Source organism: Apteryx mantelli, chromosome 14 (genome assembly GCF_036417845.1).
Source record: "Apteryx mantelli isolate bAptMan1 chromosome 14, bAptMan1.hap1, whole genome shotgun sequence".
In the NCBI taxonomy this organism is placed as follows: domain Eukaryota; kingdom Metazoa; phylum Chordata; class Aves; order Apterygiformes; family Apterygidae; genus Apteryx; species Apteryx mantelli.
In genome coordinates this window covers 18,023,063-18,042,144 of record NC_089991.1, presented here as the reverse complement: position 1 = coordinate 18,042,144, position 19,082 = coordinate 18,023,063, and the positions used below count along the sequence as shown (strand labels likewise).

At 39.9% G+C, this 19,082-nt stretch overlaps 1 protein-coding gene across 3 annotated transcripts in view; it reads right to left on the bottom strand.

The window, feature by feature from the left end:
- Window positions 1-11: 11 nt before the first annotated feature.
- WWC1 (WW and C2 domain containing 1) overlaps window positions 12-19,082 on the bottom strand; it is an 86,054-nt gene continuing 66,983 nt past the window's right edge. For all 3 annotated transcript variants that reach the window (XM_067304882.1, XM_067304883.1, XM_067304884.1), the window contains 12 exons: window positions 14,823-14,931; window positions 12,832-12,909; window positions 11,868-11,954; window positions 10,914-11,106; window positions 9,389-9,541; window positions 8,693-8,793; window positions 7,767-7,905; window positions 6,166-6,330; window positions 3,991-4,083; window positions 2,953-3,183; window positions 877-998; window positions 12-423 (listed from right to left, as the gene is read on the bottom strand). In XM_067304882.1, coding sequence (XP_067160983.1) covers window positions 357-423; window positions 877-998; window positions 2,953-3,183; window positions 3,991-4,083; window positions 6,166-6,330; window positions 7,767-7,905; window positions 8,693-8,793; window positions 9,389-9,541; window positions 10,914-11,106; window positions 11,868-11,954; window positions 12,832-12,909; window positions 14,823-14,931 — 1,538 coding nt within the window. In that variant the 3' untranslated portion in view covers window positions 12-356. The remainder of the gene's footprint in view (window positions 424-876; window positions 999-2,952; window positions 3,184-3,990; window positions 4,084-6,165; window positions 6,331-7,766; window positions 7,906-8,692; window positions 8,794-9,388; window positions 9,542-10,913; window positions 11,107-11,867; window positions 11,955-12,831; window positions 12,910-14,822; window positions 14,932-19,082) is intronic.

The following is a 19,082-nucleotide window of genomic DNA, read 5'->3' as shown; positions in this document are numbered from 1 at the left end:
GAGGAGTGAGGTTCCTTCAAATTTATTTTATTGCAGTAAAACCTCTAAAAGGTAGAGCTGTACAAAAAGTCTAAACAGCATTATTTAAGAATAACAGCACCTTACGCTGTATTTGTTCTTATTTAAAATTCTATTTCCCAAAAATACATTCCTAAATATACAAACTATACAATCTTGTCACTTTAATGCTGGTTTCTGTGATGATATAACTTTAAGCTAAAAGTCTTTAAAACATCCACATACTGACAAAAGCTCTAATGTACAAATGCCTTGGTACCTTCATAATACCACATAAATAACTTCAAGAAACAAACTGCATTTGTGGAATGGTCTCCAAAACAAATACTTTACGGTGATCACACATCGTCCGCAGACAGCGTTGGAATGTTTATCCTCGGCCGCGTGAAAAATGCCATTTTCTCTCTAAAAAGAAAACCATCAATTGTTAGTGCAACACAATTCTTGCCAGAAATGTCTACCATCTACATTAAAATTTGGCCCATCCGCTATCACCACAAAAAAGGGCAGCAAATCCTCTCAGCCTACACCACCTATTTACATATTGGACATGAGGCATCATTACAGCTAAGCTCACAACATGAAAAGCAAAGGGCTGTTCCTGTATTAAAGAAAAGATTGGTAAATTTGTTGCAAGGCGGGGAATGATTTGGGTACTTCTCTATTGCTTTGAGATTACTTGCAGTGCTGCAGCTAATTTCCCTGACTCTGAGATCTTATACTTTGATATAAAGTCAGAAAAATCTTAGTTTAAGCAGAACAGTTAGCTACAAATATTACTTTCCTTATCAGCATCTTAGTCATCCACAGAAAAATCATAGCAGTAGTCAATCCTTCCTGCTTTACAGGTGCCCCTACCTGAATGACTGTACTTCCAAAGGCTCCTTCCGACTCTGTCCTCGTAGCCTGTGCACATCCTTGGCAGCTGCTCTCATCATTTTATCAGCTTTGAGCTCACACTTGTGTTCTGTTTTTTCCACCTAAATGAATAATGGAAAAAGCTGTATGTGTTTCCATGAGGAATCATTTTATCCCAACAAACTTCTAAATAGAGCAAGGTAGTTCAGCTGTTGGTATAAGTAATTTGGAAAGAGCTGACTGGAATCACAAACCACAGATGCTAAAATGAAGACTTTTCAGCTAAGGTGACCACTGTAATGCAGAGACAGCTTTTTGTAAGGGCTCTTCCAGCCCTCTGCTAAGAATTATGGCTGCTATGGACACCTTCTTTCTCCATTTTCTTGGTAAGTTTTTTTACGTGAGCTCATGCAAGAACACAGCAAACCCTGTTTCAGCTCTATCCCAACAAGCATCTTGTGCATACTCATTACTACACCTTAGGCCAGCGTAACTCACAGTTTCTGCCTGATGTCAGGAGAGATGCCCCTGACAAATCACAGCAGTTGAGAAAGAGCCTTGTACACTTGGGAGAATATCATGCAGACAGAATCAAGTAAGTACTAACCATGACATACTGCACCTACTACATATTGGGAGGCTGAAGTTTAAAGTCAGATGGCATTTGTAACTTCTCATATTTGCACCTATGTAAAGGCAGGAAATCTCTGTGCTTGTAAATGCATGTGTTCAAGAGGAAAACTTTCCACAGGAAGTTAAAGAGAAACTCTGGCAAAGAACTGAGAGTCTAACATCTAAGGGACAATCAGCTACAGAATAATCCTTCTTTTTGGGAAAAGCATGACCAAAACCCACCTTGCTCGTCATCCACCCAGGGCTATCAAGGTATTTCTGAAGCTTTGCCTACCCTATTTGTAAATCCATTCTTTTTGAAGCTAATTTTTATTTAAAGCCTCTCCAGAAAAGTGATAATACCTTCCAAGTTGAAAGACAACTTTCACAAAAAGAAAAAAAAAATTCAATGAACTGTCTGCTACAGTTCTTGGTATCTAGTTCTGTCTCCTTGCCATCCCTGCTCTGCAGTCTACCCTTTATAAACAGCAAGATAGAAACCACCTTTTTTTCTATTAAGCTCTTAAAATGAACCAGAAAATCTGCTATCTGACTTATCACTTCATACGCATTAAAATTCACAAACAACATTTAGAAAGCATGTCATACTGAATATCCCTTCTAACTAGCCAAAAAAATGAAACAAATACTGTTGGAAATATTTATATGGTGTTACACTTCATACGTTTTGCCCTTCTTGCAACTCTCACATTCTGGAAAAATAAACGTTACAAAATTGTTCGTCTGACTTATTTATACATCAAATTCTTTGGTTTTTTTTTCCGTGAAGCTCATATCTGAATACCTCTGTTCTTATGGAGTAACTTGGCAGATGTAAGTAACACTGCTTTCCAGAACAGGCACTCAGCAGGCACATACACGCTTGCACTAGCAAATTCATACAAGTGGTCTTAGACCACACACATTAACACCCTCTATTATATGTGAAAAATCAGAGAAAGGCATTTGCTGCTTTTTTTTTTTTTAACCATTTATATCTGCAATTCTCAACTTTGCTGGAAAGTTCATGTAAATCATCCATCATTCAGTTACAAGCTGCACAACAGGGGGGATCAGGTTTCTGTATTAGACCATGTAACTTTGACTAGTAAAAGATTCTATTCTAAAGCCCACTGTCACCCATGCGCAAGTTTTATGCAGACATTATTTCTATTAGAAAGAGGAAAAAACTTCAAGAGCTGTGTTCCTAACCTTCAAGTTTATGGGAAAGCAGGAACAGACGCTGCAGTTTGCAAATACTACAGTTCAGCACATCTGAGAATAGCCGGACGCTCACCAATGACTGCAACTTGCATTATCAACAGCTTGCTTGATGGAGCCGTAAGACCAGGAAGATGAGAGACTACAGTGCTAAGGTTTAACTTCCTGACTGTCCAAAGCAATGTTTCTCAAACCAGGTTTCTCAAACATGTTGAATAAAATCCAAAGCCAGGTATTACTTACTCGTTTTTCCACTAATCTCAGCAGCAGTCGAAATCTCTCATCATCCTTCACCCACTGTGGCAACACCTTTTCACCTTGACTTTGAGCTTGTTCCAACTGTTCCTTCAGTTCTTTAAGCACAGAGATCTCCTCTACTAGCTGATCATGCCAGGTTTTCGAAGCCTGCAAGTCCAGCTCCAGGTCTAGTGAAGTGCGGATTAGACGCTCTGTACTGAAAGACTTAATTGAAGGCTAGAAAAGAAGGGGGGTTTATGAACGCAATGAACAGAACTGTCTGCACCACTCCCCCTTGCAAGGCCAAATACATCACGTAACCCTTTTCTCCAAGACTTCTCTCTAGTGCAAAACATCTCTATTGATCCTGCTTCTCAATCCATCTCAAGACAGAAAATGCAGATTCAAGCAAGTCTTGCTTGCATGCCTTGCTCAGAAGTCTAACCCCCTATTCTTCAGAATAATACACAATGCAGCAGAAAAATGTGCTCATTTTTCACCCCTAATATATTCAGGACCTCAGTTCCAATCCCAAACACAAGCTACTTCAGGAAAAAAACATATCCTTAGGAAAGGAGCCAGATTCTCAGCATCAGTATCTTGGGTTAATGTTAACGATTACTTTTACAATGAGGGCAAGAGTTCATCGTGTGCAACTGAAGAATTAACAACTGGGTCATCTGAGCATCTGAAGCATGACTCCCCTGCTCACCGCCCTTTTCCCCAACTCACATTTGTTACGTAAACTATTATTTTACAACAACAAACGTAGCAAAAACATTTATACTACTTCTACACTGACAATACTGAGAACAGCAAGAACTCTCTCTTCCTCAGTTTATTTTTCTAAATGAGTTCTAGCAACTTAGACATTCCTATCATCTTTTGAAATAGCAAAGAAATGTAGCCTTAAGGGAGACTTCTCATGCAAAGAAAAGGTTATGAATGAAAGAATTTGGAACTGATTTGTTTGCTTATCCTTTAAAGCAGTTTTCATTTTTTTGTAAACTTATATACTAGACAAAAAAACAATGATGGTTTTACCCGTTTCATTCTGACACTTCGTCTCTCCATTGCATTGCGAACAAAGGGGGGCTTTTTGGAGAGTGTTGAACTGTCACTATCACTGCGATTCAGCTGAAAATGAAAACCACATTTTTTAATGAAACAAATACAAGCAGTGCACTTATCTTGTTAGTAAGATCATGGGGTTACCTAGCCAACTATGAACAGTGATGGACTTGGAACTGTTGAGTTTTGTGAAAGACTACAGTAGACAAATGCCACCCCAATCGGCAAGTGCACAACATGCAATCCATTTGGCACAGCCAGGTCCTGCCACAAACCTTGGGCTCTCAGTCCCTTTGTGGAAAGATACTAGGCAGGGAAAGAGACACTAAATTAGGGTATAGTACAGGACTGCACCCCACTGCTTTTCTCATGTGCAAGTAACAAGGCTGGGCAAAACAGGAAAATAAGCTCTAGCAAGAAACAGTAATAAAGTCTTTGCCAATATCTGTAAAACATGGAACTACTTCATTAGAAATGATTTTTTTCTCTTTTCCAATGAATTGTATTTTAAGTTAGTGGTGCAGCAGGTAGGCTTACCTCTAAGCTATCGTCTAGATTTGACAACTCTTGAGTTGTCGTGTTACACCCATACAGCCTGCCTCCTTTTGTGATTGCTTCCAGATCTTTAAAAAGGGCTCAGCTCAAGTAGAGTTTAATTCCCTTCTCATGTTCCTTCTCAGACAAAATAGGGGTGGGGAAATAGCAGGCATGTGGAATCTGCCTGTGCTGGGACACTGCGCCTCTGCTGCCCAGGCACGGATCAGTAGTGCAAATGAAATATGGTTTGCTCCTATGGGGGCACCTGCTTCCAAACTGAAGAAAACCTGCGCATCAAATCCTGTTCAGCTGCATTAACAGAATGCCCACCTAGCTAGGACAGCTCATGCGTGATAAAAGGCAGTGCTTGCTTGTTTGCCAACTCAACTTAAAAGAGTTATTTATAGTTTACGCTGATCCTCAGTCCAGGAAATAATTAACTGTGAATAAACATTTCAAAGAGGTGAAAGTGACACCCTTACCCAGCACATGGCCTGTTCAACTACGTTCGTACAAAGCACGTTGGACACTTTCAAGCTTTCGCAGGATTTTTATTGACATTATCAGGTACCTATCTTTCCATTTCCATCACACACTTTAATGTTCACCTCCTCTAAAGTCAGGTAGATGGAGCTAACTCAGTTCAAGTTAGCATAAAACAGTCCTAAAGCAGCAGGAGAGGATTTGATATGCAGGTTACTCATCACTGTCTTAGAGCAGCCTAATATTCATCACTAAGTGAGACAGCTCTCAGAAGTCAGAGGGCTGTTGCTGTTTTTCATCCTCACTGCAGTCTTTAACTGGCAGCAAATCATAGAAACCACTCAGAGATGACCTGTACTAAGTATTGCCCGGTTTGATCACTGCCAGAGAAAGGAGAAACAGGGCATTAAGACAATGACAACCATTTGGAAGTGGCCTGTTACCAAGAAAAAACAGTGAATATTCTCTTAAGTTGAACACACAAGCTATACATAGAAGTGGAAGAGCAAATATAGTTGTTTGTTTCTAACAACAGATGAACATGTCTAGAATAGAGTGGTGTGGTTACAGAGTCACACCTGGACCCATCCCAGAGTTTTAGTTATAGGAATTGTCTCTGTTACACTATTCTGCTACAATGACCGCGTATCAGAAAGTCAGTGAGGCAGGATATAAACAATCACAAACTTCACAGGGACTGTGTGACAGTAAGACAGGTCTACAAAGCACAATGCTTTGGTACCAGAAGTAGCACAGCCATGTTAACCTTGTGCTCTCACCTAATGCTACTGAGAAGCAAAGAGGGTTTTTCACCTAGGGAGAACTGTGTACTAACACGGAAGAAATGCTTGTATTACCACGGTCAACCCCTTCCAAGTTAGTTTGGGCATATCAGCATGCTGTGTGCACCACAAATATGTGCACCAAAATATTTTATAAACTTGTTTAAAATTATTAACTCTGAGGAAAGATATTGTTCTAAGGAAGTGAGGACAGAGCATCTGCTGAAGGGGAAGAAAAAAGCATTGTCAGATCTCAGTGAAGAATTCATAGATTAACTGAAGATTGATACAGTGCATTCATTAACCAAACCCAGCATTTATAAATCCAGGATTGCATTTTCCTTACCCGACACACATACTGACTTTGTGGTCCTGGAGAAAATGTTTTGGAGCGGATGATAGTGCTACCTCTGACAAACTGAGTTTGCAGTGGATTTGCTGCTCTCTTGTCTTTTGGACGAACTACAGTAGAAGACTGTGCAAGGCTCTCTGTGTTTGTCTCCTTATCCACCTGAAAGACACACACTGCAGTGTAAATGCCAGCTTGCCATCGCAGAGACTACACATATCCAGGGTGTCTGACAGCCACCTGCGACGCATCTCTGCTTTCAGTCCCAGAGGCATAGCACTCACAGAAACATACTCTTTCGCCCTTTTCATGCAGGGTGTCCTGACACTTTATTCTTTGAACTCACAAGCTGATACGTTAACTGTATCACTCCTTAAGGGCTCCATGTCCATTGACTGCTGTACAACACAATTGATTCTGTTGATCTAAGACACTGATGTGGCCTAGCAATCTTGCACGCAGAACAGAGGTATAATTTTAAAGACCATTCCCTTACTTATTCTGCATCTACAGCAGACAAAAACATCCAAATCACCACATGCACAGATAACACTTCTGCAGCACACAGTTTGTTTGCTAGAATACAACTAGATTCAGAATTATATCAGGTCAAAATCATGGTCACATTTCCACAAAAACAGTTTTCATGAGCAAACAGGAGGCACTGAACAATAATATGTTAACCACGTGACAAAATGGTCATGTACAGTACATGGAGTTATTTAAAATCGCTTCAGAGAGATAAGCATTTAAAAGTCAATTGTGTACTTCCAAATAACTGCTGTAGCCCTGCTTAGTTCAACGTGACCTAGTCAGCTAAGCAACAGCAATTTCTCCCTTTCAACAAAAACTTAAATAAAACAAGAGCTCCCTTAGCAGGAGATAAACTAAAAGGAGCAAGATGTTAACATCACACAACAAAAGAGGTTCTAATGAAAGAACAAGGTTTTCTCACTTTCTGAAAGTCCTAAAATCTCCTGTTAGAAGGAAAAAGTGCATAGCCAATGAGACACAAAGCATGATGTACAAGGCTATATCTTGGTTTAGCAAAACAAAACCTGGGGGTGCACCTTCCCTTCAAAGCAAATGTCTGATGAAAAGACATGAGCCAATCACATTAATAATGCCCTGTGCTCGCAAAGGAAATCAGGTAACTGCCTAGAGAAATACGAAAATGACTATTTGCTTATACCGATCCATGAGAGCTTTCTGCAAGAGTAAGTCTGCACAGTCAAGCTGTAGGCCCATGAACTTTTGCAGGTGGATGCTCAGTTATGCAATATGCTTTGAGACTTGGCCATGAATAGAATACAAATCAAGTAGATACAAATATTTCCTTACTGCAGCGGCCTAGCTTCTTCACAGCTTTCACAGGCAGTTCTCAACTGTTGCCTCACCAAGGCTCTTTACTGAGGGTTTATTTCTCTTGAAACTTTAATACAAGAGTGAAAACTGCATGTGAAATTGCTGTGAGAGGTGAAAGAAGATTTCATCCCTGAATCTTTGGATGATGCAATTAAATAGAGGTGGTTTGGAACACTGCAGCAAGCAGTGGGAAGCTCGACTCATCTTTCTGTTTGAAAGGCCCTTGACTTTACCTTTACTGATATCTCCATGTGCAGTTGGGAATTCAGACTTTCTTCTGTTTCCCACAGTGATTTTCCAGCACAGAATTCTTCTTCCTCTTCTGCTTCATTTTCACTTGTCTCATCCTGCTCAGGAACCTCTTCATCTTGCCTGTAATAAAAACTGCTTATGTTACTGAACTGACCTATTTAGTACAATACTCTGGTGTTTCAGCCGGTAGCTACTTCCTAGAACTTGCAAAATGGAAAGAAACACACTAAGGCAATCAGTTGCACCTGACAGGTCCTATAGCCACTGAGATTACAGAGAACAAACACAGTTTTACAAGGGAACGAGCAAACTGGAGTGTAACTGCACCAGAAGGCTACCCCTACAGCTAAAAACTTCATACTAGCCTTGTTTCAAATGAAAAGTGAGGCAGCTCAGGCTTCAGCCATAGGGTCTGAATTTAAGATGGTTGCATGACTGAATCTCAGGACGCAATTAATCTCTTGGTTTAAAAAGTGAAATCAGACAAAATGAAAATATTTGTTTTAACATCCTTTTCAGCGCCTCTGAAATCACTGCTGGCTTCTCCAAGCCCATTGGTCAGGCTTCCTTTTTATTTCAAATGTTGGACTTCACTAATAAAATCTAAAGCTGAACTATGTAAATGACAACCAAATTTATTACTTAGACAAAGCCCTGCACCATATAGTGAAGCTTTCACGGAGGTCCATGGAACACTGTACAAGTCATAAAATTAGCACAGTACTGCTGTATTTTTAACGTTTTTCAGCTTTATTCTCATTTTTCAAGCAACCTCCAGAACAGCAGAAATAAGCTTCCCACAGCTCTGCATCATTTGCTTTTTTCTTCTCTGCATGTCAAACATCAGTCCTGAATCCCTAAATCCTCTGATAATTGTGTCACACTAAGACAGCGGGATGTTACCTACCAGCTCTCTCCACTAGTTAAAGTGCTTCTGCTTTCCTCCAGTTTCTTCTCCACAGCCTCCAGTTCAACAGCTGTCTGCTCTAAGAGCGCTGATACAGAGTCCTGCAGAGACAAAGAGGCTTCATTTAAAGGTACTGCTCACTCAAACTGCAAAGTGCCCAGTCCTTCTGGTCAGAACAGCCCCAACCAACTTTCCTCTGGTGGCAGAGAGGCATAATCTCTACATCTCCATTATTCAGGCAGCCTATTACACATATAGTGCACAAACCTACGTGAGCATATTGGGTCCAACTCCACCCAGTAACACTGGCTGTACTGCACATGTGCAGAAAAGCTAGACTGAGCACACCGCATGCAATGCACATGCAGAGGTAACTATCTCTTGACTTGTTCAAGAAGTTCAGTGCAGCAAGGTGAACTGTCTAGTGAGAAGAAAGGAAGAGCTCACACATATTGCTTACACCAGACCACATACCATATCCCTCAGCTTCACAAGTAGCAGATTTCAGTAAGTATTTAGCCCAGGACAAGGGCATAACTGTGATCAGCATTTTAATTATTTGGCTGTGCTCAAAGACATTTTCATAGTTCTAAATACAAACACACCAGCCTTTACCAGCCGTCAGCCTTTTAGCCACCTATACAGTACTAATGAGAGGGTTTATAAGAGATCTTTGATTTAAGCAGTTGTTCTTACTGTTTTTCCAGTGCAGGGTACTTCAGAATGAATGTTCCCTTGTTTATTTTTCCTGTTTTGCTTCTGTAGATATTTGTAACTAAGAAGGTTGTACCAACGGGTTGATTTCTCTCCAGATCTACATATTTCAGCAAGGCTAATCTGTGTGCCACCCTATTGAAAGCAAAAAAACAATTTTAGTGTAGTATCAAAATAAACCAATGCCACACCAGTGAGAAGGTATAAGAGCAAAAATCTAGGATTACTTGGGAGTTTTAGCAAAAAAGGAAAATTCCCCATTTTATCCCCATCTTAGCAACACTTCAGGAATTGCACTACTAATGCTTTATATTTAACATTTTCACCTGTGCCTTCCAATTCAAGTATTGAATGCTACATTATAGCTCCTGTGTGCAAGTAGCAAGAATGACAAACAGTTCTGCTGCAGCCATGGTACATTACTATACATTACAACCACTGATTCAAAGAGAAAGGAAAAGGAAGGAAAGAATCCCTTTCAGGAGACTGGCAAGGCTGATGAAATCACTCTGTTTTGGACCAAGATGCTTAAGTTAGTTTTACATATTCCATTTCATCTGCATTTTCATTTTTTACTGCCTTGCCTTTAGAACACAGTCTGACAGATTCATAATCAAAGTAGAACCAACTTGCAATTTATTTAACCCAAGTCTTAGTGGACCTTATTTCCCTAGCACTGTCCAGTTGACTGCATACTGAGCAGACTTCCAGCAAGATAATTTGGTCTCATCTGGAGCTCAGACACACTGTAAGACAATACATACTGCCAAACAGAAAAACATGTTCAGAAAACAAATGTTTTTTTGAACCAAAGTGTGCTTTGCAAGTGAAGGAAGAAATGCATAAATCACCATAAAACATGTACTGTATCTCTCTGGCCAAGGGAGATGGTACAGAACACATGCAGGAAAAATCATCAACTTCTCTGTAGCATAATTGTTGCTTATATCCCAGTTCAACACACCCTACTTGAGTTCTGGAGTACATTACTCCAGAAGTAGTTCTATTGAAATCAATTTGCCCAAGTAATACTAGACAGCAAAAAAGTTCGTCTAAAAAATAGGGGGCTATGGACATACTAGCATTCTAAAATTATACAGATTTTAATAATGAAGCTTAACAGCAGCTTTTTAAGAAATCCTTTAGAGAGCCTTTTTTATATTCTATAGGTGGCTTCAAAAATCCTGTGAGAAGTCCATTCTCACCTAGATTACAATATGTGTTTCCAAAAGGAAGAAAATAGGCAAGGGTTTCATATTAAATCATGAGAGAAGGCAAATCTAGTAGTCAGTGACAAAGTTATCAGTAGTTCTCTAACAAACATTGGTCTAATGAGTGTTCTTCATGATAACAATAATTCTGATAGGTTTTTCCTGCCCTGCCATCTGGGAGAGATCACACAGCTAAGGATTATAAAGAAAGCTTTCAAAGAAATTGCCACTCTTCAGAGTTTAAGATTCTGTACAAACACACCAAAAAAGATATTAAAATAGAGATAAATACTAACCAGACACTCTTCAAGGTGAGATTTATCTACAGTGCAAACATCAACTCTTAAAGTCTTCTGGCGTAACGCTGGGTAGGAGATAGAAACCCAAAACACTTCATTGTATACAAGATTGTCTGAAGCTTCTACCGGTCTTGTGCGAAACAAGCAACTTGTGCTTTCTGAACAGGGAAGAACAGCCACACGAATGTTCCTATTGAAAAAAAATATAATTGGTACTGCTATACAAGTTTGCACTGTACCTCCGTTGCAAGAGCACCACAAATCTGCTAGTGAACAATTCATCCTAAGCACTGTGAACATTACTCTCCTATCCTTCTCTTTGGAATATCAGTTATGTGAAAAAATAAAAAGGAGCATCTCTTATCACAAAATCAGAGATAAGAAGTGGTATGAGTTCCCATAGGTTTCCTTCCTCTGAATCTTGTAAGCAACTATCACGGGATTGTGTTTTACACAGTTGCCTACATCTGCACAACTTGACAGGCTGCTAGCATACACTTTGCAGGTAGAAATTACAATGCAAAAAAGATTCAAACATGTCAGCATTCAAAAACGTTTACCTAGAATGAAGTTAGTAGAAGCCGTACATTTCTCCACACACATATGCATCTGTGCACATGTTCAAGGATGAGTTTTATATGAGAACAAATACCCTCTCCACACTCTTAACTTGGTTGCTCTGGGCACTCTGCTACGGTTGAGAAACTTGCTGGCTAGGGTTAATTCTAGGGAAGTTTTTCCTTTAATGAATACAGGCATTTGAGGAAAAATTGCATCTTTTTTCAGTTTGTGGGTGCATGAGTTCACAAATGATGCTACACATGATAAAATATAGAAGCACTTCAGAAAGGGTGAATTTTTTAAAGTGAGAAAAACAGAAGCCAAATATCTGTTTAGTTTCAACTGGAATCTAATGCAAATATTTCAAGCATTTTTATTTCACCCACTTACACTTTCTGATCTTGTGGTAACAGCAGGGCTGGAGCATTGCTCAGCTGAATGATGAGTATTGCAAATTGTTTATTTTTGTCATCATACCTGAATTAATTGAAAAGATAAAAAAGCATTAGTATTAGAGAAATTTACCTTAGACTGCATGAAAAAGTATCCCACTTGTTTCACCAACTTAAAAACACATCATTAAATATTTACAAACAAGACAATTATCATGGGAGCATGAGTTATTCCCTTATGAATTTCATTTTCACATTACATGAAATTTTGCTAAAAAACATATAGAATTACTTACATACATACTTAGAAATTCACAGATACAATGGACTAGAGATTTGACCTAATACAGATTGTTTTTTCTAGTTTCTGACTAAATTGCTGTATTCCAATTAAAACCTTTTGAAAGACCATATACAACAGCTACAATATAATAAAAAATATGTTACAGGTAAAAATACTTGATGAATCAGGCACTAGAACAGTGAAGATGTTACAGGTAGCCATTGGTTTTTTGTTGATGGCCACAATACAAGACAGTTTTGCACTAGTTATTTTTCTCAATTTCACACAAATTCTTCCAAGTCATCTGCCTGTCTTGTACGCTACTTGCAGTGTTCAGGTGCAGTAAATCATTATGCCTGCCATTTACCCTCATCAGTTTTTCCCCCTAAGCTGCACATTAAAGGAGACCGAGGGTCAGCAAAATGCTTTCTCCAGACCAGCGAGGTCACTCCTCCCATTCCTGGTTTGCAGCATCATACCACACTTATCACTGGTGGATTTCCACTGGTTTGAAAAGGGATAATCAGGCCAAACGTGGCCAGAGACAAGTGAAAATTACACTGCAAAGAGTGCATCAGTTAATACTAATAGGATAAGAAAGTAGAACAGAAAGTGCTATCTTAAATCATGTATACCCTTTCATAAGAAAGAAAATCCAATAAAAAACTGTAGTGCTTACTTCATTGCAATTTGCACTTTAGCAGTCCCAACTGCTTCTGCATCGTCGCTGTCAAACACCATTTCTGACACACATGATCTGAAAGAAATCAAAGACAATTAAGGACTTGATCTCCATATTACTGAACTGCTAACATTTATGTGATGAGATCTATCCCTTCCTCCCCCTCCTCCAATTCAGGAGGGGGGCATAAGGATTTTGCAGAACAACTAATAGTTAAAAGAGAACTCATTTAAGAGCAATGTGCAACAAGTATCCCTGGAGGTATGTATTGCAGTTCTTATCAGCAGAAAGTCATATGCCTTCTCCCTTCACTGCCAATAAAAAAGCCACATAAAAGGCTGTGCAAAAAAAAAAGCAGGAAAAATTTTTAAATTGACCCTTTGACTGCATTTCAGGTACGGACAGCTGATTTCCCAACAATAGAAAATAAGATCTAAAAACTGCAAACCTGTCCACAATAGCAAAAATTCTCAAGTTTGATTAGACTTTAGTGATTCCTTTGTTTCTTTAAGAAATCAGACTGCCCTAAGCATATTAAAAGTAACAGAGAGGACTAACTGGCCTTCTTTAAGAGAGCTACCCATGTAATTTTTCCTCCCAATGTGTTTTCTCTACAGTTTTATGCACCATAAATTCCCCAAACTATGTTCGTCATCTCTTTGACTCAAACACAGACTATACGGTAGCACATTAAAACAGGATGGTGTCACACTGCCCTGAGACTCAGAGGGGTCACACCATCCAAGAAATCCCACATTTAGTATGATGTTTATTCACAACCTTGGTGCTAGGACTAGCATCTCTCCCCTGTATTTCACATATTACTTAGCATGCTTCTGCAATTCATTTCTTTTCAGCTACAGAGGACAAAATACATTGTATCTCCTGTCCTCACCACTTATTATAGGCATCAAAATTATATTGTAGTCCTTGCAAAGGTTGTTAGGTCAACAACCCAAAGATTAAGAAACATGAGAAGACATTCAAGTGTGCACTGGGATGCCTTCTGTAATTTTGTGTCACACATTAGCCCTCCTATCCTCTCCACTATTATCTCCTTATCTAATTGAGAGAACACAACAGTCCCTAAGATGCTTAACTGTGTGGCTGCCTGACTTGAGCCCATAAGGTCTAATTTACGAAGTGTTGTGCATTCTCAGAGTGAGCTGTGCTGTAAATATAAAACATTAAATTTCTCTGGAGAATTCATGAAGAAAAGAAGGGATACAAGTTGACTGTAGAGGTTAAAAATTGTCCATATCTTGCACCAAATGACCTCATAATTTATCTCAATAACAACAAAAATTGGAGGAAAAAGCATGTTATATGTTAATAAGAACAGTACCTTCCAGTGAATTTTCTGTTACACTATTCCAGATAGCTTTAGCAAGCAGAAAGGCAGGTCCAGAAACCCAGAATGAGCAATAATGCATAGCTCATTCTGCAAGTGCGCTATCCACTTATAGGGAAAAGTCCTGTGGAAATTGCATATTGGATCCAAGTAATCAGGAAGGGCATCATAGTGCATAAAAATCCATGAGGCAATTCAAGGTATTGCTTAATGGGATGCTTGCTGCCTTATAAACATCTCAAAGTTCTTTTATGCTGATTTAAGGCTGTCATTGGCACCAGAATGGTTGACTGATAAGAGGAGAACTTCAGAGCTGCCAGACGGTTCTCCCCGCTAGCACAGTAAAGGTAGTGCTAACAGGTTACTAGTATCTTTAGAAACAGATCAACTGTTCCAAACAATTCTCCATAAGGAGAAAAGCAACGACCTTATTTTCATTTACTTTTACAATGGGAAGATGGGACATTCCTTATAATCAAGTTCAGCCTGCTTACAGTTTCTTCAAAAATGAATTCTGAGTGAAGACCTTAGTCATCAAATTGCAAAAAAGAAATATCATATCCATCATTGTTCCAGTTGACTCCTGTGTACAAAGCTGAATCCTTAGCTTCTTCCTAGAGAAAGAACTGATATCTACCTTTGCACAGATGCCTCATATACCCCGCTGTCTCCAGCAACAGATTCATCAGACACTGCAGCTGACACACACGCCACCTTCAGTGCTGTCCCTCCAGCTGTATTTACACCTATCAGAAAAGCATGCAGAAAAAACAAAAACAGGTGTTAATGAAAGCAAACTGTCTGGTTCAGGTACAGTTTTTCTTATTCTCCCCTTGAGTTGCATCTTTCTTTCCACCCAAGTATTATTAAGCAACAGCACATTTCTGAACATAGACAGGACAAGGGTATGGTGAACTCCGCTCGTTAGCCAGAGTTAAGTTAGTGCTTAAGGAAAGTGCAAGACTGCCTTGGAGAACAAAAAGCTTTTAGACAACTAGAAGGACGGCATATGTGGTAGAGGCGAGAGAAGGATTTCCCTGCACAGATACACAAGAGTAACAACAAGCCCCTTCACTTCTGCCTATGTGCATGCTGCTTGTTGCTTCTGCTTTGGGAGAAAGGACAGGTCTGTCAATGCCCACTTAATATCTGGGTCCTGCAGTAAGAGTAGCCACAGACTAAAATTACACACCACTTGCGATTACTGTACTATGACTGGCTGCCTTTCTGGTAACTCCATGGATGCAGATCCTTGTAGGAGAAGTAGGAGGATTAGGAGAGTAGTAGGACTACGATAGTATTAGGAGTAGGAGGATAGGAGTAGTGGGACTTCCTCCTTGTAAGAGGAGTCTCTCCTTGTAGGAGAGATCAAAACACTCAAAGGGCAGGGAGGTACCCCATGACAAGATGGGCAGTGTGGAGAAGAAAACTTCTGAATTCCAAGAAGATTATAAATATTAACTAAAAACCAGCTTCTAACACAAGTCTGTCTTAGGCAGGTAGAAGTCCTTCTAGTCCTAGCTATCACAAACAGAAGTAGCAAGGCAAACATTAATGACTAAGCTCTGACCAAGTAAGAATTACGCTTGGGGTATATCTGACCTAGAAGAGCTTACATCAAGTTTAGCTTCAAAGAGGGGGACTGGTGAAAATTACATCCTCCTACCTCTAAACAAAAAAGGTTAAGATACAAATGACAGAACATAGGTCTAGAAAGACAAGATTAACTAGCTAAATAAGGAGAGAAATAGAGATCCGAGAATTCAAAGTAGCAGCCACGTGCAGAAATGCAGGGGAAGGAGATAGGGAAAAGAAACCGAGGAAGCTGAAAGCAGGAAGTCGTGCACAGAGGTTTTATCTCGCTTAGGTTTCTTGTGCTACAGAACAGAGAAAGATGTGCCCTAAAACTTTCTGCAAATTGTGTATCTTTTCACTCCATCATATTTCTGGGGAGATATGCTTTAGCCAAGAATCTGCACTGTCAGTGTGCCAAAGTGGCTACCATGTGCTGGAACCTACCTAACTCCTCCTCAGTGCCAGGGCTTTGGGACTCCTGCTCTGAGGGTGAGGAAGTGCAGTGTTGTCACACTGCTATCGACTGTAACTCCTAAGCAGAAATGTAGCAATGCACTCCTCTCCAATGGTTTTCTGTCTTTTAGAAGAGGTCTTTCTTTTCTGTCGTCTTAGGAAAGCACATGCCTCTCTCAGTCAATATACGGTTTTCATCCTAGATATTCTTTATTACATAGCAGATTTTTGCACAGAGTCATATAAAGCCACTTAAAGATTTAAAAATAGGTTTGGAATACATTGGTGAAAAAGTGTGCAAGCCCAACTTAGGATGGTAGAGTGATATACAGACCTGTGTTAGTTAACTGTAGAGGGTGCTACAGGTAACACCAATACTGAAAGAGCTCTTGAAGGAACACTGAGCTCACATGTGAGCTATTTGGGCCAACTGATCCATGTGTTGTGTTTTTTTTTTTTTTTGGGGGGGGGGGGTTGACAGTGCTGCTGAATGATATTTTTCTCTCAGTATTCCCATGAAGCTGTTGGAGAGAAATAAATATTCCAGACCTTTTTCCCTTAGGTCAAACCACATGAATAAGAGTTATCATTCATAACACAATAGACAAATCATTAACTGAAATGAATGGATACATTTAATACTGGCATTCACAAGCTTAATCTTTCTTCCCCTCATGCCCCGTGAGAGGGCCTGGCTCCTATTGCATTCCCACCAAAGTACACAGGACTATTCTGGAGGTATGCAAGCAGGTTCACAATCCTTCTTTCTTCAACACTGCTTTGTACTACTTATTCCATGGCTTTTAATATGAAAATTATTTCCTCCCTGCTGGCTGGCTTTCCAGACTAAGTTGGTTGAGGTTTATGCACTGCTCCCAGAAATGCCAACCCAGAAATCTTTTCATATTAAGCTTCCTTATTAGGAAGAACACCACCAATCAGTCTCCACACACTTAAGCTCTTTTTCTGCTTCCATTTCCAATGCCATTTAAGCACTTCGACCCAGAAAGCGTTTGTTTTTGATCACTTCACCCGAATACCTTGTGGCCAAGGGGAATGAAGGAATCCTTTCAGTATCCCTGTGCAAACTATTGTTCCTTTGGATGGGGTTTCATCTCCACAACTGAGTTTCATTCTGTCCTTTTCCAGCCTCTTTTTTGGTTACTAGCTTTGCAATTAAGGAAGTTTAATTCTAATACTCCCTATGTTGTTTTTGCTGTTTCCTATTTATATCTTTTCAGTGGCAGCTTCATTCAGGTGGTATGAGCCGCAGTCTTGTGTTACCAATGCAAATCGCCCTGAATGGAGGCAGGCCAAGGGCAGCCAGTATTGCAAGGGCCCTGGGCCAGCTCCCCGGAGATCAAACAGAGCCTTTGCTTTTGTGCTTCCAAAAAGGGAACGGCTTAGCTGGAGCTCACAGGCAGATCAAAAATGGGACAAACATTCAAGGGAGAAGGGGGAGCTGCCCTGGGAAGGGGGGGAAAAAAAACCAAAAAAACAGTATATCCCAGGCTCATCAGAGCCAAGATCATAGCTTCTGTTTAGGCAATATGGATGACACCCCAGGTGGCACCACAGACACATAGTAAAAAAGACAGTGTCACATAGCAACAGTGCTTAGCTATGTCATGTGGGTGCTAAAATGACAACATTAAAAGAAGCTGATAGGTGTTGTAATGTGTGTTGGAGGCATCTCAGAAGTAGACAGCTTCACTGCACGATGGTTCAACCCCAGCACACAACTCCAAGATATGGGGAAGCCCCATGAGAAATGGCTTAAGAGAACCAGACATCCTGCTTCTGTTTCAGCCAGACATATTCAGAAAGCTGCTGGCAATATTTTGACACATCCTTACCCCAGTCAAAAATTGCAAATACAGAAGCTGCCTAAAACCCAACAATGAAGTGGATATCTGTTTATGCATTTGAACATTTCTCTGGAAATCTGGATCAAGATTGACTGGCTCTCTGAAAATGATTCGTCAGGCACCCATCTTTTACACTGTGAACCTGGAGCCTTTTCATTTGGCTAACTAATGCAGAGTTTGGGATTTCTGTTTTAAGCCTTAAGTTTCTAAACAGATGTCATCCTATAAAGAAGCTTTATGGAAGAGTTCAGAACTGACTCAACTCTATTTGCTAGCAAACTGATCACATTTTCTGTATTTTTTCATCTTTCATGTAAAGAATTAAAATTTTTCTCTTCACTTCCTGCCCTTTCCCCTCCCACAGACTGATGGGCACACCAAGACCAGACCTGCAGAAGATGACATGTTGTGCCCTGTCCTTATCACGCCATTTCCTCAGAGGATGGCAAAGCTTTCCAGGAAGGTACTGTTATTACAGTTTTTGTATAACTACCTCAGTACACAAAGTATTTTTGTAATCTAGCCCACAATACTTCAAATGCCAACTTGATTTTTTGTCAGAAAATTAATGTTTGGTAGATCTAGATCAATTTAAACTGATTCAGGTAGGATTTTGTATTTGACTCAGCCACAGAGGCTGGTAGGGTTTGGGCAGCATGAAACCATTTACATATAAGTGGTTACAACTGTCCTAATGCAACGTGTTTGGAAGGCTACAGGATCCACTTATCACCATACGCAAACAGCCTATGTGCAAGTTCATACCACCTATTGGGAGCAACCTCAAAAGTAGCAGGAATATTTTCTAACAGAAAGAAAAAGCAAGTCGCTCAGATATATACTGTCTGGCTCTACTTACAAGAACATGTGAGCATGTTTTTCCCATGAGGCCAAGCACTAACTACAAAAGATCCAGCCACCTCATTTTGGGTGTTACACTGAGCTGTGCACAAAATGCCTGAAGAGTAAAATCTCATCTCATTATTGCCCTGAAATAAACT